The 23,938-nt window shown below is 37.8% G+C and overlaps 2 protein-coding genes and 1 long non-coding RNA gene across 3 annotated transcripts in view; 2 read left to right on the forward strand and 1 right to left on the reverse strand.

Moving 5' to 3' along the window:
* The window catches only part of LOC132342334 (uncharacterized), a 16,943-nt gene extending 3,924 nt beyond the window's left edge, over window positions 1-13,019 (reverse strand). Inside the window, exon 1 of the long non-coding RNA XR_009490671.1 lies at window positions 12,446-13,019. This is a non-coding gene — a long non-coding RNA (uncharacterized lncRNA). The remainder of the gene's footprint in view (window positions 1-12,445) is intronic.
* On the forward strand, window positions 682-1,769 carry LOC107133172 (olfactory receptor 51L1). The gene has a single exon (XM_015474748.3). The coding sequence runs from the start codon at window positions 822-824 to the stop codon at window positions 1,767-1,769; it is 948 nt and encodes a 315-aa protein (XP_015330234.2). The 5' UTR covers window positions 682-821.
* Window positions 13,020-16,225: 3,206 nt separating the features above from the next.
* On the forward strand, window positions 16,226-17,161 carry OR52J3 (olfactory receptor family 52 subfamily J member 3). The gene has a single exon (NM_001390771.1). The coding sequence runs from the start codon at window positions 16,226-16,228 to the stop codon at window positions 17,159-17,161; it is 936 nt and encodes a 311-aa protein (NP_001377700.1).
* Window positions 17,162-23,938: the final 6,777 nt, after the last annotated feature.

Below are 23,938 nucleotides of genomic sequence, written 5' to 3' on the forward strand. Positions count from 1 at the left end.
GACCTGGGTTTGATCCCTGGGTGGGGAAGATCCCCTGGACAAGGAAATGGCAACCCACTTCAGTATTCTTGCCTGGAGAATCCCATGAAAGGGGGAGCCTGGTGGACTACAGTCCATGGGGTTGCAAAGAGTTTGGACACGACTGAGCAACTTCACTTTCACTTTATTTTATGTATATATACATATATATTCCCTCTTACATATATATATATATATATATATATGGAAAGAGGGAATAAAAGAGGGAATGAATATACATATGTACCCTTTTCCATTCCTTCTTTCCATATAATGCATGCTTATTTTACTATTAAAATATTGCATATTTTCAATTTAAAATATTATACATTATTAAATAGATATGAAGTTAAATTAATGGTGAGCCTTTAGGGCCAAATCAGCTGTCAGGGATTAAAAGATAGCCTAGAAACAATAAATTAATTCAAGAACATTACTGATAGGAAGCTTATGAAAATCCATAGATATTTACTCTGAATTTTCTCTATTTTTATTGTATAATATATAGTAAATATTTCTTTCTCTGTTCTTTTGCTGTTTAATTTTTTAGTGTCTTCAATGAAAATCCATCAAAGCTCTTGTCAGAGATGACCAGACTTGTGGGGTACACACTGTTGTTCTAGAATTTGAGGCCTTTGACTACTGGGAAATGTTTCTTACATAAGAACTGTAAGAGGTAATCTCCTCTATGAGATTAGAGGAAAGGTGTATCATATACTGATGGTTCTGCTTATGTTCATCAGGGGTAACTTTGAGTAATAAAGCAGGGAAACAGAAAATATTCCTGTTTGTCAAGAGTCACCATGGTGGTCTGGAATAACAGTGATACTATGGAACCTATATTTATTCTGAGGGGTTTTCCTGGACTGGAGTATGTTCATTCACATCTCTCCATCCCATTCTGTCTTGCATATTTGTTAGCATTTATTGGTAATGCTACCGTCCTCTCTGTTATTTGGACAGAGTCCTCACTCCACCAGCCCATGTATTACTTTCTCTCTATGTTGGCACTAACTGACCTAGGTATGTCCTTGTCCACACTGCCCACCATGCTTGCTGTATTGTGTTTGGATGTTCGGGAGATCCAGGCAAGTGCTTGCTATGCCCAGCTCTTCTTCATCCACACTTTCACATTCCTGGAGTCCTCAGTGCTGCTGGCCATGGCCTTCGACCGCTTTGTTGCTATTTGCCATCCACTGCACTACACCACCATCCTCACCAACAGTGTAATAGGCAAGGTTGGTTTGGCCTGCTTGCTGAGAAGCATGGGAGTTGTACTACCCACATCTTTGCTGCTGAGACACTATCACTGCTGCCATGCCAGTGCCCTCTCCCATGCCTTCTGTTTGCACCAGGATGTTCTGAAGTTATCCTGTTCAGGTGCCAGGATCAGCAGTGTTTATGGACTGAGTGTAGTTATTGCCACACTGGGCGTGGATTCTGTCTTTATACTTCTTTCTTATGTCCTGATTCTGAAGGCTGTGCTGGGCATCGCCTCTCATGAGGAGCAGCTAAAGGCACTCAACACATGTGTGTCTCATATGTGTGTGGTGCTCATCTTCTTTGTGCCAGTTATTGGGGTATCAATGGTCCATCGCTTTGGGAAGCATTTGTCTCCCATAATCCACATCCTTATGGCGGACATATACCTGCTTCTTCCCCCAGTGCTTAACCCTGTTGTCTACAGCATCAGGACAAAGCAGATTCGTCTAGGAATTCTCTGCAAGTTTGGGATAAGGAGGAGGTTTTAAGTACCTCTAACCTTTGGTTTTCCCACTGAAAATCACAAGGCAGCTTCTCAAGTAGATGAGAAGTACATTACTGAAGCCTGGTCAATCTGTTAAATTCCTAATTCTTTCCCTTCCTATATACATGATTTCAGATAATCACTAACCCTTATGAAATTCATATTTTTCATAGCAAAATTGTAAGTATGACCTTTTCTATCCCCAAGGTAATTATGAGATATACGATAGACTATGTAAAAGAGATTATTTTGAAAAAGTTTACTATTTGTTAATATTATTAAATTTTTATTAATGATTATAATAACTTTCACTATGTAATATAACTAAGTTCATAAGTTTCTCATGTTTATGATCTAAAATTCAGGATCAATCTCTCTTTCTCCATTTTATTTTGCTTCTCATGCCAAAATGTCACAATATTGTAACAAAAATATTTCTGACTTTTGGGGTAGGTTTGGAACTTGTCTTCCTGGGAGGAATTTGAACTGCTACAGTCACTGTTGGCTATGAAATAAGTCCTCACCTCATCATTGGTTGGCACCAACTGACCTAAGTATGTGCCTATCCACACGTCCCATCATGCTTGCTGTGCTATGTTTGGAGAATGTTTGGGAGATCCAGGCAAGTGCTTGCTATGTCCAGCTCTTCTTCATCCACACATTCACATTCCTGGAGGCCTCAGTGTTGCTGGCACTGGGAGAAAGATGGGTTCTTTCTCCCAACCCCATTGTAGGTCTATCTGCTCCTTCAACTTGCCATCAAATGCTGGGACAGACACATGGAGTTGCCCAATAAATCCTGATAGCACATGTCTAAATACATGGGCAAATGTGTAGTTTTCCTGTTCAGTACTATAGCTCAGAATTCCATGTCTAAATCCATGAGTGTATTGGGATTGGCGTGTGATAATCACTCTCATTTTTTAATAGTATTCTTTCCTCTTCTTCATGTCTGTGTGGATTGCTAATATTAGTGTCATTCTCAGTTCCCTTATTGTAGATAATTTGCTACTTTTTTTTTCGTTAAAATGACATACATATGGTTTCATCAGTGATATTTTGTTATTCCTATATATTCAGTTTCTTGTTAGCTGTATTGCAATTTTTTTTTTTTTTATCATGGGGTCATTACTAGTATAATAACATGTCACCATGGGGCTAGTATTCCCCAATCAGCATGAATGTTCATAAAATATTTGTTTATATTAACACTACTGTCTTTTCATGCTCCCAATAAATATACACTGAGAAACATGAAACATGTCGTAGCAATTACTGCTTTCAATAGTGTGGATATATAAAAAGTGGAATGGATGATCTAAATGTTAAGAAATTAATATTTAATAGAGGTATACATGTAGAAAGCTTAGAAAAATCAACAGAAGTCATTGAAACATTGTTATTAAAGAGTGGCCAATTTTACTTAAGGGTTAAGGAATCAGGTATTGTGGTAGTTGACACTCAGCAGTGCCTCATGGGTCAAATTCAGTCCTACCTCCTGAATAAAGTGTGAAAGAAATTGGTATGCTTAAGCTGGCTGGTTTTGCCTTATGAAAGCTAATCATGCATATCTCATTTCAACTGCACGTTCTGTAATGTCACATTGGTAGTTTGAAGTTGGTCATGATTGGTCATGATGGGAGTATTTCCACAACAGAAACTGACAGACACTACACATCAGGGCTTTTCTAAACTCTCCCAGAGAATGACAGTCCCTTTGCAGTTCGCCTGAAACTATTACAGCACTGTTGATTGGCTATACTCCAGTGAAAACTAAAAAGATAAAAAAGGAAAAAACAAAAACAAACAATCTCACGTACATTACTCTAGAAAACAAAGTACTTTGTATTTTACTCTTAATGACTGGTTAAGTCATTAAGTGTTTACCAGCACACCACTGGACAAGGTATTCCAAGAAGAGGCAGAATGAAGAAAAAAAAGAGCATGTGTTAATAATATTCTCCAACTTCCAGGAGAAGTTTAAGACTTGGTGCAGCCACTACAGAGAACAGTATGGAAGTTCCTTCAAAAACTAACAATAGAGCTACCATTTGACCCTGAAATCCCACTCCTGGGCATATATCCAGAGAAAAACATGATCCAAAAGGATACATGCACCCCAGTATTCATTGCAGCACTGCTTACAATAGCTAAGACATAGAGACAACCAAAATGTCTATCAACAGAGGAATGGATTAAGAAGACTTGGTATGTATGTGCTTAGTTGCTCAGTCATGTCTGGCTCTTTGTGACCCCATAGATTGTAGCCCATCAGGCTTCTCTGTCCATGGGGATTCTTCAGGCAAGAATACTGGAGTTTTACCTCAGAATTTAGTGCTTTGTTGTCCGGTGCATAGATATTAAGATTTATCTTTGAAATTATTTTATCAAAATGTAATATCCCTGATACTTGTTCTCATTTTCCGAAATTAATATAGCTTATCCCGTTTTCTTTGGATTAACGATAGGATTGCATATCTTTCTCCACTTCTTTACTTTAAAGAATGTATGTCTTTAGTATGGAGGTTTTTTAAAAAACTAAAAATAGAGTTACCAGATGATCCAGCAATCTCAATCTTGGGCATATATCTGGAAAAGATGAAAACTAATTCAAGAAGATTCATGCATCTCAGTGTTCATAGCAGTACTATTTACAATAGCCATGACATGAAAGCAACTTAAATGTCCATAGACAGAAGAATGGATAAAGAAGATGTGTGACATATATATGTATATACACACACACACACACACACACACACACATATATGTATATATATATATACATACAATGGAATATACACTAAGTCATAAAAAAGAATGAAATCATGCCATGTGTAGCAACATGGATGGACCTAGAGACTGTGATTATCATATTAAGTGAAGTAAATCAGACAGAAAGAGACAAGCATCATATGATATCACTTGTATATGGAATTTAGAAAAAAAATGATACAAAGGAACTTATTTACAAAACAGAAATAGACTCATAGATACAGAAAAAAACTTAGGGTTACCAAAGGGGAAAGCAAGGTGGAGGGATAAATTAGAAATCTGGGATTAATAGATAAATGCTACTATATATAAAACATAACCAATAAGGACTACTTGCTTCAGTCGTGTTCAACTCTATGTGACTTGATGGACTGTAACCTGCTAGGCTGCTCTATCCACAGGATTCTCCAGGCAAGAAAACTGGAATGGATTGCCGTGCCCTTCTCCAGGGGATCTTCGCAATTCAGGGATTGAAACCATGCCTCTTATAAATCTTCTGCATTGGCAGGCAGGGCCTTTACCACTAGTGGTACCTGGGAAGCCCCAGTGTATAGCACAGGAACTCTTTAATACTTTAAAATAACCTGCAATGAAAATTAATCTGAAAAAGAATATGTCCCAAGGAACCACTAGTCTACTTTCTGGTCTAACAAATGTCCCTATTTTGGATTTTCCTATGAACGTAATTCTGTTCTGTATCAAGCCCATCTTTAGTCTTTCCCATTCTGTTGAAGATATTAAGAGGAGGTGGCAAGAATACACAGAAGAACTGTACAAAAAGGATCTTCACGACCAAGATAATCACAACGGTGTGATCACTCACCTAGAGTCAGACATCATGGAATGTGAAGTCAGGTGGGCCTTAGAAAGCATAACTACAAACAAAGCTAGTGGAAGTGATGGAATTCCAGTAGAGCTATTTCAAATCCTGTAAGATGATGCTGTGAAAGTGCTGCACTCAATATGCCAGCAAATGTGGAAAACTCAGCAGTGGCCACAGGACTGGAAAAGGTCAGTTTTCATTCCAATCCCAAAGAAAGGCAATACCAAAGAATGCTCAAACTATGGCACAATTGCACTCATCTCACACACTAGTAAAGTAATGCTCAAAATTCTCCAAGCCAGGCAGCAATAGATGAACTGTGAACTTCCAGATGTTCAAGCTGGTTTTAGAAAAGGCAGAGGAACCAGAGATCAAATTGCCAACATCCACTGGATCATGAAAAAAGCAAGAGAGTTCCAGAAAAACATCTATTTCTGCTTTATTGACTATGTCAAAGCCTTTGACTGTGTGGATCACAATAAGCTGTGGAAAATTCTGGAAGAGATAGGAATACCAGACCACCTGACCTGCCTCTTGAGAAACCTATATGCAGTTCAGGAAGCAACAGTTAGAACTGGACATGGAACAACAGACTTGTTCCAAATAGGAAAAGGAGTACGTCAAAGCTGTATATTGTCACCCTGCTTGTTTAACTTACATGCAGAGGACATCATGAGAAATGCTGGGCTGGAGGAAGCACAAGCTGGAATCAAGATTGCCGGGAGAAATATCAATAACCTCAGATATGCAGGTGACACCACTCTTATGGCAGAAAGTGAAGAGGAACTAAAAAGCCTCTTGATTAAAGTGAAAGAGGAGAGTGAAAAAGTTGGCTTAAAGCTTAACATTCAGAAAACGAAGATCATGGCATCTGGTCCCATCACTTCATGGGAAATAGATGGGGAAACAGTGGAAACAGTGTCAGACTTTATTTTTTGGGGCTCCACAATACTGCATATGGTGATTGCAGCCATGAAATTAAAAGATGCTTACTCCTTGGAAGGAAAGTTATGACCAGCCTGGATACCATATTAAAAAGCAGAGACATTACTTTGCCAACAAAGGTCTGTCTAGTCAAGGCTATGGTTTTTCCTGTGGTCATGTATGGATGTGAAAGTTGGACTGTGAAGAAAGATGAGTACTGAAGAATTGATGCCTTTGAACTGTGGTGTTGGAGAAGACTCTTGAGAGTCTCTTGGACTGCAAGGAGGTCCAACCAGTCCCTTCTAAAGGACATTAGTCCTGGGTGTTCTTTGGAAGGACTGATGTTAAACCTGAAAGTCCAATACTTTGGCCACTTGATGTGAAGAGTTGACTCATTGGAAAAGACTCTGATGCTGGGAGGGATTGGGGGCAGGAGGAGTAGGGGACGACAGAGGATGAGATGGCTGGATGGCATCACTGACTCGATGGACATGAGTTTGGGTGAACTCCAGGAGTTGATGATGGACAGGGAGGCCTGGCGTGCTGCAATTCATGGGGTTGCAAAGAGTCGGACATGACTGAGCAACTGAACTGAACTGAACTTATGAATGCAATTTGCCAACAAAGGTCCATCTAGTGAAGACTATGGTTTTTCCAGAAGTCATGTATGGATGTGAGAGTTGGACTATAAATAATGCTGAGTGCTAAAGAGTTGATGCTTTTGAACTGTGTTGAAGACTCTTGAGAGCCCCGTGGACTGCAAGGAAATCCAACCAGTCCGTACTAAGGAAATCAGTCCTGAATCTTCATTGGAAGGACTGATGTTAAACTGAAACTCCAATACTTTGGCCACCTGATGCAAAGAGCTGATTAATTTGAAAAGACCTGTAAGCTGGGAAAGACTGAAGGGGATGACAGAGGATGAGATGGTTGGATGGCATCACTGACTCGATGGACAAGAGTTTGAGTGGGCTCCGGGGATTGGTGATTGTTTCCATGGGGTCACAGGGAGTTGGACATGACTGAACAACTGACCTGAACTGATTATATATAATGCTGATATGTATATTCTTATATATATTTTTGTGTGGATACATTTTCCCTTCGTTTAGATATTTATTTTAGAATGGAATTCTTGGATTATACAGGAACTCTAAGCTTAACTGCTTAAAGAATTTTGCCATGTTTTTCCAAAACAGCTTCAAATTTTACATTCTCACAGTAGTGTATGAGGCTTCTAGTTTCTCCACCTCCTCAACAACACTTCTTTCATTTTTTAATTCTAACTGTTTTAGTGAGTATGAAATGATATTTCATTGTGGCTCTATCATTTCACTAATGACAAGCATTTGTTCATATTCGTATTGGCTATTTGTGTATTCTCTTTAAGAAATGTCTATTCAGATCTCAGTTATTTTTAACTGTTTTTTTTGTGTGTGTCTTTCTATTATTTTAGATATTTTAGACATAAGGCTGTTATCATATAGATGATTATAGATATGTCCTCCCAATTTTGGTGTTATAATTTCATTTCTTGGTGATATCCTTTGAAGCATAAAATTAGTTAATTTTGATGAAGTTTATTTATTTTTTTTACTTTTGTAGCTCATGCTTCTGGTGTCCTAATAATACTCTGCCAAATCTGAGATCATTAAAATTTTACTCTATTTTTTATTATAAGAATTTTACAGCTTTATCTCTTTCACTAATACATTTGACTCACTTAAAGTTAATTTTTATGTATTGTGAACTAAGATTTTAATTTTTTTTTAATAAGACTATGTTCAGGTGGCAAGGAGGAGGAAGAGGAGAAGGAGGAGTCTGGAGCTTTCAAGGAGGAGAAAAGGACAAACATATTTTTTTTCTCTAAGCCCAGAGTTAATGATTACATAACAAAACAACTCATCCTGCTCAAGGATATGTTTTTCTCTTAAATTCTGTACCAATGATTACATGATGCTTTTGGACTGTGGTGTTGGAGAAGACTCTTGAGAGTCCCTTGGACTGCAAGGAGATCCAACCAGTCCATTCGGAAGGAGATCAGCCCTGGGATTTCTTTGGAAGGAGTGGTGCTAAATCTGAAACTCCAGTACTTTGGCCACCTCATGTGAAGAGTTGACTTATTGGAAAAGACTCTGATGCTGGGAAGGATTGGGGGCAGGAGGAGAAGGGGATGACAGAGGATGAGATGGCTGGATGCCATCACTGACTCGATGGACGTGAGTCTGAATGAACTCCGGGAGTTGGTGATGGACAGGGAGGCCCGGAGTGCTGTGATTTATGGGGTCACAAAGAGTCGGACACGACTGAGTGACTAAATTGAACTTAACTGAACTTAAGGGAAAAACATATCCTTAAGCAAGATGAGTTGTTTTGTTGTATAATCAATAGCTCTGGGCTTACAGAGAGAGAGAGAGAGAGAGGAAAAAATAAAAAATAAAAGAAGTTTACCCTTTTCTCCTTCTTGAGAACTCCAGACCTCTATCTCTTACTTGGGTATCCCAGACCTACCAACCTGCCTAGGAATTGACACTCTCAGTTATGAGGTTGGAAAAAACAAACTATCAGTGAAGAGAAAGAGTAAAATCTAAAGCAAAAGCAAAAAAAAAAAAAACCTTTTCATATTTTTTAAAACATTTTAAATTAAATTAGTTTATTCTCTGTGTAGAATGTCGGTAACACATAGAATTGGGCCATATATTCACATGAAGATACAATAATATATATCTTTTCACATATATCAAGTATAGATGAACTAACTGTTTTATCTCCACTTTTTAACTTCTATTTACATACACTTCAGTCTGCTTTTATATCCTTTGGAGTTTTGGGCCTCTAGAGTAGAATCTTGAAGTTTGTGAGCCGTCCCTGGGTACTCAGTCCCAGAGCTCTGTGCAAAGTTGCGGTCTTTTCTTAGAAATGTCTCTTGAATACTCAACCTCTAATATAAATGTGCCCTCCATGCCCTTTTCAGAGTGAGGGGTAAGTACTGTGCCGCTTGATGCTGTGCATAAGACCCCTGCACACATGAAAAAGGTGAATCAGCTGCTGATTTCTGGTGAATAATCTCTCTAGTAAATGGAGAGACACACGGGCAGAACAGGCTGAGAATGGATCATGTTGCCAGACTGCACTAGGTAGGAAAAAATAATATGTTTTTAAATGGTGATAAGCTTATTCTTTGGAGAAGGAAATGGCAACCCACTCCAGTACTCTTGCTTAGAAAATTCTATGGATGGAGGAGCCTGGTGGTGTACAGTCCATGGGGTCACAAAGAGTTGGATATGACTAAGTGACTTTACTTTCACTTTCAAGCTTATTCTTTAAAATGCTCAGAAAGACCCAAGGCATGAAATATCATCTTGTCAATCACACTACATATAAGATATATTTCTCTGGCAGTAGGAAGGATTGAAGCTAGTGGTGATCCACTGTTGAAGGTGGACTCCTAGAGTTGCTACAAAATAAGCAACAGGGACTCTATAGCCTTGGACTTGGCCATGGCCATCACTTTTCTACTGGACAGTGGCATTTTAATTGCCCAGTTTGCTTATGTATTTATAGATCACAAACAAGAGTCAGTGCACTCGGCAGCAATAGTTCTCTCTCTGTTAGACTGAATTCACAAAAAAGGAAAGTTTGTTTTTTTCACCATGGTATGTTTTCTAAATGGTGTTCAGCCCTGGGATCAGGACTTAGAAGTCTTACCATGAAGATTCTCATTATCAAAGTCCTAGCGTCATATTTTCTCAGTCAATAAATGTGTTAGAAATTTGTGTGAATTAAAATTAAAAAGACATCAAAACTGTTCTCTTTTTCCATTCTTTCACTCTTTCCTACCTACCCTTACACAAACCCAACAAAAAATATTCTCTGCCAATAAACTCAATGTTTATAGAATAACAGAAATGACTTATCATATGGTATGATTTTGTTGTGTTGTAATGACACTCAAGAAGAATGTTAGATTAAAAATAAAAACATCTGAGTTATGTTCAAAAAAAATGTAATAAAGTTAAACAATGACAAGGACAAAAAGAAAGGATCTCTATGCCTTATTTTGAATTACAACTGCTGTAACACAACCCCAGGGCAACTGTCTTTACCTCATTTTGAGTATTTTGAGTGGTTTGATTCATTCTGTAGCTTTATTTTTTAAAAGTGTAGTTGTTTTACACTGCTGTGTCAGTTCCTATTGTACAGCAAAGTGAATGAGCCATGTGTTTACACATATCCCCTCTTTTTTGGATTTCCTTCCCACTTTAACAGTTTAAGAAGGTTCTCTTTTTTCCACACCCTGTTAAGCATTATTTTTTGTAACTTTTTTGACGGGGCCCATTCTGACCAGTGTGAGGTGATATTTTATTGTAGTTTTGATTTGCATTTCTCAGTCAGGACAGTATGGTACTGGCACAAAAACAGAAATATAGATCGATGGAGCAGGCCAGAAAGCCCAGAGATAAACCCACACAACTATGGTTACCTAACCTATAACAAAGGAGGCAAGAATACACAGTGGAGAAAAGATAGTCTCTTCAATAAGTGGTGTTGAGAAAATTGGGCAGCTACATGTAAAAAGAATAAAATTAGAGACTCCCTAACTCCAATACTTTGGCCACCTCATGTGAAGAGTTGACTCATTGGAAAAGACCCTGATGCTGGGATGGATTGGGGGCAGGAGGAGAAGGGAATGACAGAGGATGAGATGGCTGGATGGTATCACCGACTTGATGGACATAAGTTTGGGTAAACTTTGGGAGTTGGTGATGGACAGGGAGGCCTGGCGTGCTGCGATTCATGGGGTTGCAAAGAGTCAGATTCGACTGAGCGACTGAACTGAACTGAACACCATATACAAAAATAAAGTCAAAATGGATTCAATACTTAAATGTAAGGCTGGGCACTAAAAAACTCTTAGAGGAAAACAGTCAGAACACTCTTTGTGATAAATCACAGCAAGATCTTTTTTGACCTATCTTCTAGAGTTATAACAATAAAAACAAAAATAAACAAATGGTACCTAATTAAACTGAAAAGCTTTTGCACAGCAAAGGAAACCACAAACAAAGCAAAAAGACAGCATGAAGAATGGGAGAAAATATTTGTAAATGAAGCAGCTGACATAGGATTAATCTCCAAAATATGTAAACAATTCTTGTAGCTCAATATTAAAACAAAAAACCCAAATAAAAATTGGGCAGAAGTCCTAAATAGACATTTCTCTAAGGCAGATGTACAGATAGCCAACAAACACATGACAAGATGTTCAACATTCTGCTGTATTTTGAAAGCATTTCTCTAGTATCTTTCTCCACACCTTTAGTTCACTGCTGAGGTAGTCTCTGTTGAGACTCAGATATCCCAGAGAACTACCAAAAATACCTCCTCTAGTACCAAAATGATCTTTTTAGGCTTTCAGATTTTTCTATCTAGTTCCAGTGTATTGAACTGGTAGGAGGAGTAACCAAGCAAGTGTTGGCTCAACAGCAATGGTAAAATTAACTCAAGTAAAATTAACAGCTGTTCTGAGAGTACCTGATAAGCTATGGACAGAGAAGAGTGTAAATGACACTAGAAAACACTCCCCTTCTCCAACTGATACTCTGTGCAGTCTGTAACTCATGAACAATGGTTGCCTCTGCTCCTGGCCAGGCATCTCAAGGAGTCAGTAATTTGTCTGAGAACATGTAGCTGTGTCTTTTATGATCTGATTTGGAGTCTGTGAGAGGCTACTGGGCTTGGGTCAGAATTTTCCCATGTACGTCTCTATGTGAATAATGGGGAATCAGAAGAATTCAGGCTTGAATTGTACAAGCTCCTATACACCTATATCTATAATTTATTTTCATTATGGACCCCTTGAAGGCATTTTTGAATGCCTCTGTAATGCATTAACTTGTTCTCTTGTGTAGTCTTGATTTTTATAGAGTCACTTACCAGAGTGGATTTCCCCAAATAGAATCACATCCAATTCTCTTTCACAGTGAATGGCATGGTCTAATTATTGGCACTCTGCACTGAGCTTGCTGTAAGCCTTCACATTTGGAATTAGAGCTCAATCAGCAGGGAGAATAAAAACTGAATATGACTCTGACCTGGTATATTAAATGCTAGGGGGAATGACTCCATACATGTGATTCAGTAACAGGCCTACTTACCTAGTAAACATGACATAAACTCTGTGCTGACACACTGAGCTAGGAATTGATGAAACAGATCATTCTCCCTCTGATCTCTCTCTCTCCCCCTCTCTCACTTTTTCTGTCGACAGGAGCCAGAGAACCAGATTCACTTTCTTCAACAAGTGACATGATGACATATCACAATGGGAGCACTTTTCATCCAATCACATTTTTCCTCATTGGAATCCCAGATCTGGAAGAGGTCCATAGCCTTGACTAGATGGACATTTGTTGGCAAATAATGTCTCTGCTTTTGAATATGTATTTATGTTGGTCATAACTTTTCTTCCAAGGAGTAAGCGTCTTTTAATTTCATGGCTGCAATCACCATCTGCAGTGATTTTGGAGCCCAAAAAAATAAAGTCTGACACTGTTTCCACTGTTTTCCCATCTATTTCCCATGAAGTGATGGGACGGGATGCCATGATCTTAGTTTTCTGAATGCTGAGTTTTAAGCCAACTTTTTCACTCTCCTCTTTCACCTTCATCAAGAGGCTTTTTAGTTCCTCTTTCTGCCATACAGGTGGTGTCATCTGCATATCTGAGGTTATTGATATTTCTCCCGGCAATCTTGATTCCAGCTTGTGCTTCTTCCAGCCCAGCATTTCACATAATGTACCCTGCGTATAAGTTAAGTTATGTATATGAAAGTGACTTAGAATATATATATATATGTAGACATATATATATATACTTAAGTATGCACATGCAGATACATATATATGTTTGCACTTCATATCATGTATGAAGTTTTATATTTCCAGAGATTTAACTTTAAGATTTGTATGATATAACTGAAAGACAAGAGTTAAAAGACACATTTAACTTAAAAAAAATTCTTCATAGTCTATTCTTTATATCTTAAACCTGATCATGCTCTTTTTTAAGTATTATCTAAGATATCTGCTTAAATCTAAAGAGATTCAATTTTTGCACTCAAATACATTCCATCAGAATAAGAACTATATGTACATTTGACTCAGCACTAATGGATAAATGTTACAATAAATTAGAACTTTCACCAAATGTTACAGACTGGTGGCATAAGAGATTTCTCAGTATAGTTTACGTAGGTCCAGTGTTTACAAAGGTGGTGCTGTGAGCATATGCCAGGAATTATACCAAGTGCCTGATATCTAGTACTAATTTATCTTTAAAATGCCTTATGCTCTTGATCCAATTATCATCCCTAATTTTCCAGTTGAGGAAACTGAGACATAGAGATAATTAATAAATCACTCATGGTGATATAGCCATACATGGGAGTCCAGTGTTTGAACTGAGTCAGATCAATCCCAGGGTTGGCCACTTTGACCATTTGTCTCTATGGCCTCTGTGACATATATATGAACAACTGTAAAAAGGGGAGCAATCATGGACAGAGGATAGTGGGTCCAAAGACCCCTAAAACTAAGCATTCAATGAACTAAGATACCTGGTCAGTGAAGGGAGACAGGGAGAGCTAAGGCTGAAAATGGAGTCTTCAATGCTAGCTTATTATGCTTGAACTTAGAATATGAATTAGGTGCCATTTTGTCTAGAAAACAGCAACCCATAGAATTCGACAACAGAATCTTCCCTAGAGGAACATGTATATTCCCTAGAGAGAATACTTCTTTCTATGGCATATACAAATGATAATATCTGTGTTTTTGTCCCACATTCATAACTTTCTATAAATCCCTAACCATGTTACTTTCTCTTGGGTTTCTCTTTTTCTAAATCATAGTCTGAGGGTTTTGTCAGCAATCTCAGAGGAGTTAATCTCAGAGCCCTATTTATAAGAGAAAGCTGAATTAACTCATTTTTTTCCAAACCTATAAGCAGCTACATCCTTAATATAAAACTTCTCTCTCTAGACTGTATGAAAAAACATACATAAAGTTTTACTGTTTGATATTTATCATGTGTCTCTCTTTCTAAGGAAAAATGAAGCATCACGCATGAATTTTCTTTTTTATTTAAGTGTGTACTGAACTCAAAGGAAAGAGGCATGACCCATCCAACGTGGTTGAGAACTACTACTTTGATATGATATGCTTGATGCAGTAATCCATTTCAGGTGGGAAATCTTGCAACTTTTAAATAGAGATTGGGTATCTTTAAAAATATTTAAAAGATCAACTTACAAGACTGGTTATTTAGTTGGTTGATAAAGTAAAATTTCTGCATCTGGAATAGGTTATAGGGATCGAATGAAATGCATTTATGAAGCAGGATGAAAGTCTGAGGTGAACAGTGGCATGTTATTGAGCATTTATTTATAGAGATAAACCCTAAGTAGGCATCACAATATCTAGAAGTTTTGCTCTTCACCTGTACCCTGACAGGGGCCACTGGCAATTACTGGAAGTTTCCTTTTAAAACACACACACACACACACACACATAAAGGAGCATTGCAAAATACAGCTGTTCTCTATCTCTCCATCTTTTTTTCTTTCTCTCACAAAGACACACACCAACTTCAGAATGTATACAACATTTATTTTATTCATTCAACCTGATATATTTCCCATGGAAATATGGAGTTATACTAAGGTTAAAAACAGGGTCTATGCTACTTTATCCTGAACTTAAAGAACTCTGCCTCAAGTTGGGAACCCAGAGAAAGTGTCTTAGCTTCATTATTTGAGTTTACAGGGTTTCTCCTGATTGCTTCTTAATCATTTTTAAGGCATTGCAAAAGTGCTCCTATTTCCTTTAGACAATGATGAAAAGCAATTCTCTCTTCTATTAGATTTTGTTGTTCCAGACTTTTTGTGATGCTCAAAAATACCTTCCACAGATCCATAACGACCTGAAGCCTTTTAGGCTGTACTCTACCCACACTTCCAATGTTTTAGCCAGGCAGAAGGAGTGAATAGAGTACATGCCAGTTCTGAAGCAGTGATAAAATTATCAGGTTTTCTCAGAGGAGCTGATGTAGAGTGAACAGTGAATGCAGAATTTGTCACATACAACTAGAAACCAATATATTCATAACAATCGAAAATGAACACTATTAAATGAAATGACTGAGAAAATAGAGACATCAATGAAAATCTACAGAAGTTTATTATCTTTTTATTATTATCTTTCTTTCAGGGATCTTTCAAGTACAGAGGTATGTATCCACCTGAGTCTGCTCTTGGCCAGGTATCTCAGAATGTCTGTATTTTTTTTTTCTTATAATAATATATATCTCTGATATTTTGCTTCTGTCATTTTACAGAAAACTGTTTGATCTTGGAATTTTCTGTATGTCAAAATGATAAATAAATCTTTAGAGAAATTCTGCCTTTTCTAATTATGGAAGTGTTGTGTGCATTCATGCCTATGACTACTTTCTCATCTGCCTCTCTCTTTTTGGGTTATGTCTGCATTCTCATATGTGTATCCTTGGCTTTTCATGTGTCCCTTTTCAGTATGGGATTTCAAAAAAGATATAGAGAATATTAAATGATTCCATACTTCATGCTATGATTTATGTTTTCTATTCTGCCCAGGGCTTGATGATAAACCTTAGATGATTAAAAAAAAAAACAAAACAGGATTAAGTGTTTATAAGGATTACCTATTTTGAGACTGGACCAAACAAGTATGACTTGATTTAGAATATGAAAAAGAATTAATAGATCCTCCAAAGCAAAAGTTTTCATTTCACAATATATTGAAACACTAAGCTAATCATTTTCATAACCAGTTCTTACTGAAATTTCTTTTTTTCTTCCTCCCTCTAGGAGTGACAACTTCTTCTACTCTGTGACTTGGAGGGATGTTTTATCACAATAGTAGCATTTTTCACCCAACCACATTTTTCCTCATTGGAATCCCAGGTCTGGAAGAGGTCCATGGCTGGATCTCCCTGCCTTTCTGCTCTGTTTACCTTGTGGCTTTACTGGGAAATGTCACAATTTTGCTGGTCATCAAGACAGAGGAGACCCTCCAGGAGCCCATGTTCTACTTCCTGGCCATCCTTTCAACAATTGATTTGGCCCTTTCAACAACCTCAGTACCCCGTATGCTGGGTATCTTCTGGTTTGATGCTCACGAGATTAGTTTTGGAGCTTGTGTGGCCCAGATGTTCCTGATCCATGCTTTTACTGGCATGGAAGCTGAAGTCTTGCTGGCGATGGCCTTTGACCGCTATGTGGCGATCTGTGCTCCACTCCACTACACGACCATTTTGACATCCCGGGTGCTCATGGGCATCAGCATGTGCATTGTAATTCGTCCAGTTCTGCTTACACTTCCCATGATCTATCTCGTCTATCGCCTACCATTTTGCCAGGCTTATATAATACCTCATTCCTACTGTGAACACATGGGAATTGCAAAACTGTCCTGTGGAAATATCCGAATTAATGATATCTATGGACTTTTTGTTGTTTCCTTCTTTTTCCTAAACCTAGTCCTTATTGGCATCTCCTATGTTTATATTCTCAGGGCTGTCTTCCGTCTCCCATCCCAAGATGCACGACTAAAAGCCCTAAGCACATGTGGGTCCCATATTGGGGTCATCTGTATTTTCTGTATCCCTTCAGTCTTCTCCTTCCTTACCCACCGATTTGGACACAAAATACCTCGCTATATTCATATTCTTGTTGCCAACCTCTATTTGATTATCCCACCCTCACTCAACCCCATCATTTATGGTATAAAGACCAAACAGATATGGCAGCCTGTGCTCCGTGCCTTTATTAAAAAATAAGACACTTACCATATTGTTTTATTAAGGATTTTGATCTCTCAAGGAAGATATGCGTATTCTTGCTTTAACAAATATCTCCTGGTCCTGATCTATTGCTGCCAGATTGCAACACAAGTTGATTTATTCCTAACTGCTGACTAATGGGTTCTAGGACTTGTGGAAACTTTATTGGAGCTTCAGTTCAAAGGTTAATAGGCTAACTTGAAAGGAAGCTGTTGTGGTCTCTATTTGTATGTCATTGTACTTTGTTCTTGATAGCATGAAACTACTTCTTTTCTAGGCAAAGAATGTATAAATGGTGTGTTTTTAGCTCTTTAATTAGAGAAATGTGGTACTGGGACTTTGACCCAGTAGCCTGTGTCCATTCACTCACTCATTCATATTTTTTATTCTCTTAATTTACATTCATTTTATGTTTATTGTATGTATTGAATCATTCTTATCATTGTTGTTCAGTCGCCAAGTTGTGTCCGACTCTTTGTGACCCTATAGACTGCATCATGCCAGGCCTCCTTGTCCCTCACTATCTCCCAGAGTTTTCCCAAGTTCATGTCCACTGATTCCATGATTCTTATCATTAAGGATGATAAATGAACCAAAATAAAATGAATGTCTGTTCTTATGGAGCTTGCATTCTCTTGCGCCCTTAAAAAAAGCCAAGTTCATGGGCTTTGGCAACCTATGAGCTAAGGAAGGAGAGAGGTGATCACCAGAGGATGACTGACTCATACTGCACGTGGCCAGGACTACTGATCGCATGTGCTCTGTCCAGTTCAAAATAAAATCATTACTAAATTTGTAGCTGAAGTGGACAGGTCAGCCAACTATGTAAGATTCAGAGAATTGGTAGCCAAAACAAACATAAAATTTCAACAGTCTTTCTCACTAATACCATCCATGTCATTTCAGTGAACTTCTGTCTATACTCAGACCCATAATATAAGGGTGGTATTGTAGTTAAATTACACATAGCATTTCTATCTATGTGATACATGCTGGTCTTTATCACTTCACTGGCTGTTCTCTCAGTCTACACTTCATCATAAAATACTCCATCCTCAAGTCCAAGACTTCTCATCTTAAACCCATGATCTATTTCTAGTGCCTTCCTGATTAACATTCAAGTTATCCAATCAATCGATGATTACTCAACTTCGTCATGACCAAGGACTTTCAACTGATTCTACAATAAGATTTCCTTAGACCAAACAATGGGGTTTTGCAGCATCCGACTTGTCACATTATTTTCTATCGTTAACAAATTATTTTCTTCCTCAGACTTTAAAAAAATTAAAGTAAAAATATAATAAATATATTTTCTTCCTACAACTCATGAATTAATGAATTTTAACACTGCAGTAATCTCAAAGGTAATGCTTATTAAATTAAAGTTTAAATCATCTTTAACACTGTTCCAATAGATCTCTCCTATTTTTCCAGAGGCAAATTTTATGGTGTGTTTTTTGACATTACAGTATGTGAATTTTTTGCTTTATAACCAATTACACTATTTTAGTTAGATCATGTTAATTTAGTTAGAAACCTTACTATGTATTTTTTAAGTAGCATTGATTTTATTTACATATTCCTCTATGAATAGATAATGATATTCATTTTTAAGTAGAAATATACTACCTATGCTTTCATTTTCTTCTTGGTACATTTTTAGATCATTTATCCAGGTTGTATAATTTAGTATAAAATTATTGGGTAGAAGGATTGTAATCAATTATAACATAATTCTGCTTTCTTGATCTTTGCTTTTGATCACTTTTTAAAAATTTCACATTTTCAATACTTTCTTTTTTTCACATTTTTATGCTTTCTGATTTAACTTTCCAAAGATTAGTTAATTAAGCATTCATTTTCTAAGTACAATGGTTTGCAGTTCAGTTCAGTTCAGTTCAGTCGCTCAGTTGTGTCCGTCTCTTTGCAACTCCATGAATTGCAGCACGCCAGGCCTCCCTGTCCATCACCAACTCCCGGAGTTCACTCAAACTCACCTCCATCGAGTCCGTGATGCATCCAGACATCTCATCCTCTGTCGTCCCCTTCTCCTCCTGCCCTCAATCCCTCCCAGCATCAGAGTCTTTTCCAATGAGTCAACTCTTCGCATGAGGTGGCCAAAGTACTGGAGTTTCAGCTTCAGCATCATTCCTTCCAAAGAACACCCAGGACCGATCTCCTTCAGAATGGAGTGGTTGGATCTCCTTGCAGTCCAAGGGACTCTCAAGTGTCTTCTCCAACACCACAGTTCAAAAGCATCAATTCTTCGGTGCTCAGCTTTCTTCACAGTCCAACTCTCACATTCACCCTACTCTAAACAAAACAAAAATGTTAGGCTTCTTTGATTTTTTCCCGTGGTTTGACTTTAGGAATTGTCATTCCAGCAGGTTAGCATAGTGCATTGGACTCCCTTGGAACTCCTTTCCTGACCTTGAAGCAGCACTGTCTTCAGTCTAGCATTTGATCTCAGTAGTAAAGCCAGAGTGAGAATCAGAAGGTTTGGCTGGTTGAAAAAATAACACTTCACTTAACATGGACATTCCATCAATTTTTTCAAGTGAGAAATTTTAGTTATCACTATATAAGTAATTCTCATTCATTTTTCCATAATACTTTGCCACAAGTTCCAGATGTTCCTATTCTAAATAAGAAGTGGTGGCAGTATAGAACAAGGTGGCTTGACTTCAGGTAGTATCAGAGTAAAAAGCCTGGAATTGTCTTCTGTACCCAATAAGTGAGAACATGAAAAAGAGATACCCACACATCACGAGTCAGATATCAGCTTAAAGCAGAACCATTCAAACAAATTGATTTTGTGGATATCAACTCCTCAGCCTGGCAGCTATATCTAAAAATTAGAAACCAAGATTATTCTTATGGTTAGAGAGACCCATACACTGAAATGAAAGGTAGGTGTGAGGTGTGTTCTTAGTAGGCATTCTGAAGAAGCACTTCCTACCCCTCATATATGTATTTTCAGGTGTTAGTACTGGAGTGGATTGCCATTTCCTTCTCCAGGGGATCTTCCCATCCCAGGGATTGAACCCTGGTCTCCCGCACTGTAGACAAACGCTTTACTGAGCCACAGGGAAGTCCGTGTATGTAGTTAGATGCAAAGGTATAAGTGAAGACCTTATAATACACTTCAGTAAACTTTAACATGCTTATTGAGACATGAAATAAGCTCAAGATCTAAATACAGAGAAAGAAGGCAGTATAATACATTGAATAATAATATAGATTTTTGAATAACACATTTGGGTTCAAATTCTTTGTTGTTGCTAAAATTATATAGCTCAAGTTTTCCATATGGATAATGGAAATAAACATGGTATCAGTGGAAACAGTGTCAGACTTTATTTTTCTGGGCTCCAAAATCACTGCAGATGGTGACTGCAGCCATGAAATTAAAAGACCCTTACTCCTTGGAAGGAAAGTTATGACCAACCTAGATAGCATATTCAAAAGTGGAGACATTACTTTGCCAACAAAGGTTCGTCTAGTCAAGGCTATGGTTTTTCCTGTGGTCATGTATGGGTGTGAGAGTTGGACTGTGAAGAAGGCTGAGCACCGAAGAATCGATGCTTTTGAACTGTGGTGTTGGAGAAGACTCTTGAGAGTCCCTTGGACTACAAGGAGATCCAACCAGTCCATTCTGAAGGCGATCAGCCCTGGGATTTCTTTGGAAGGAATGATGCTGAAGCTGAAACTCCAGTACTTTAGCCACCTCATGCGAAGAGTTGACTCATTGGAAAGGACTCTGATGCTGGGAGGGATTGGGGGCAGGAGGAGAAGGGGACGACAGAGGATGAGATGTCTGGATGGCATCACTGACTCGATGGAGGTGAGTCTGAGTGAACTCCGGGAGTTGGTGATGGACAGGGAGGCCTGGCATGCTGCGATTCTGTCAGACAAAGAGTCTGACATGACTGAGCGACTGATCTGATCTGATCTATGTTGTAGGGTTGTTTCAAAGACTAAAGACACTAAGAAAGTAAAATACACTTTGAAAATATCTCTTACCTAAAACCACATTAAGTAATATCAGTCCTAAGTATAACACTGTGATAAAGGTTTCAAATAGAAAGGTCTCATGGGGGAAAAAATACTTAAGTATGATCAATGGAACAAAATAGAAAGCCCAGAGATAAATCTACACACCTATGGACACCTTTTCTTTGACAAAGTAGGCAAGAATATACGATGGAGAAAAGACAATCTCTTTAACAAGTGGTCCTGGGAAAACTGGTCAACCACATGTAAAAGACGGAAACTAGAACACTTTCTAACACCATACACAAAAATAAACTCAAAATGGATTAAGATCTAAATGTAAGACCAGAAACTATAAAACTACTAGAGGAGAACATAGGCAAAACACTCTCCGACATACATCACAGCAGGATCCTCTATGACCCACCTCCCAGAATATTGGAAATAAAAGCAAAAATAAACAAATGGGACCTAATTAACCTTAAAAGCTTCTGCACATCAAAGGAAATTATAAGCAAGGTGAAAAGACAGCCTTCAGAATGGGAGAAAATAATAGCAAGTGAAGCAACTGACAGAGAATTAATTTCAAAAATATACAAGCAACTCCTACAGCTCAACTCCAGAAAAATAACCCAATCAAAAAATGGGCCAAAGACCTAAACAGACATTTCTCCAGAGAAGACATACAGATGGCTAACACATGAAAAGATGCTAAACATCACTCATTATCAGAGAAATGCAAATCAAAACCACAATGAGGTACCATTTCACGCCAGTCAGAATGGCTGCGATCCAAAAGTCTACAAGCAATAAATGCTGGAGAGGGTGTGGAGAAAAGGGAACCCTCTTACACTGTTGGTGAGAATGCAAACTAATACAGCCACTGTGGAGAACAGTGTAGAGATTCCTTAAAAAACTGGAAATAGAACTGCCATATGACCCAACAATCCCACTGCTGGGCATACACACCAAGGAAACCAGAACTGAAAGAAATATGTGTACCCCAATGTTCACTGCAGCACTGTTTATGATAGCCAGGACATGGAAGCAACCTAGATGTCCATCAGCAGATGAATGGATAAGAAAGCCGTGGTACTTATACACAATGGAGTATTACTCAGCCATTAAAAAGAATACATTTGAATCAGTTCTAATGAGGTGGATGAAACTGGAGCCTATTATGCAGAGTGAAGTAAGCCAGAAAGAAAAACACCAATACAGTATACTAACGCATATATATGGAATTTAGAAAGATGGTAACGATAACCCTGTATGCGAAACAACAAAAGAGACATAGATGTATAGAATAGTCTTTTGGACTCTGTGGGAGAGGGTGAGGGTGGGATGATTTGGGAGAATGGCATTGAAACATGTATAATATGAATAAAAACTTATTGGTACTAAAAAAAATACTTAAGTATGTATCTTTACATAATTTTGAATTATAAAAAAAAAAAAACCACAAACAAAACCCCCACTAATCTTACTTAACTTACTTAAATATTAAGGGAAATTTTTCTCTCACCTTAAAACAAAGTACAATAAAAATATTGGTCTGAGTTCCTTGTCACCAAGAAGATGTTGTTCTGATATTTTTTGATAACTAGGCAATACATTTTTTAAAGTATTTCAGAGCTGACATTCTGTGACTCGCTTGTGTCTAAGGTTGCTCTTGTCATGATTCTAAAACATCTAACCAGCAACTCCTCAAAATAGATGCTTCTTCATTCCCAACTAGCAGAAAAAGGGGTATGAACTTCCCTAATATTCCTCAGCTTATGTTCAAAGAGTAATTGGGACTGAACTTATCAGTTACATGCCTATGATCTCAAAGAAAATGCTATGTTTGAATATACACATACTAAACTATTTTAGAACATATATTTATAGAGATATATACACACATATACATACATATATATATATATATATATAGAAAGAGAGAGAGAGAGAGAGAGTTCCCTGGTGGCTCAGATGGTAAAGAATCTGCTTGCAATGAAGGAGACCTGGTTTAGATCCCTGGGTCAAGAAGATGCCCTGGAGAAGGAAATGACTACCTACTCCAGTATTCTTGCCTGGAGAATTCCTTGGAGAGAGGAGCTTGATGGGCTACAGTTCATGAGGCTGCAAAGAGTTGGACACAACTGAGTGAATATTTTTACACTTCATATTATGTATGAAATTTTAAATTTCATAACAGTCAACTTTAAGGTTTGCATGATATAACTGGAAAGATAAGAATCAAAAGAAATATTTAATTCCATGCTTTATATTTGCAGCCTTTATATCATCTGCTTTATATCTTAAGCCTGATGTTTTTTTCTTAAATATTATCAAAAATGTCTCCTTAAACGTAAAGAGATATAATTTTTGCACTCAAAATAAATGTATTCCAGTGAGAATAATAACTATGTGTACATTCAATTCAAAACTAATGAAAAATTGTTTAAAATAAATGAAAACTGTCAGATCAAATGTAACAGATTTTGTGGCATGAGCGATTTCTCAGTATAGTTTATATAGGTCCAAGTTTATGAAGGTGGTTTTGTGAGCTAGCTCTTATTTTAATTAATCATTTAAAATATGCTAGGTATCAGACTTCCCAGGCGGTTCATTGGTTGGGAATCTGCCTACCAACGCAGGGACTTGGATTCAATAACTGGTGCAGGAAGATTCTACATGCTGCAGGGCAACAAAGCCTGGACCCCACAAGTACTGAGCTCATGTGCTTCAGTTAGAAAGCAGCCTCTGCTCGCTGCAACTAGAGAAAGCCAGTGC

Source organism: Bos taurus, chromosome 15 (genome assembly GCF_002263795.3).
Source record: "Bos taurus isolate L1 Dominette 01449 registration number 42190680 breed Hereford chromosome 15, ARS-UCD2.0, whole genome shotgun sequence".
Lineage (NCBI taxonomy): Eukaryota > Metazoa > Chordata > Mammalia > Artiodactyla > Bovidae > Bos > Bos taurus.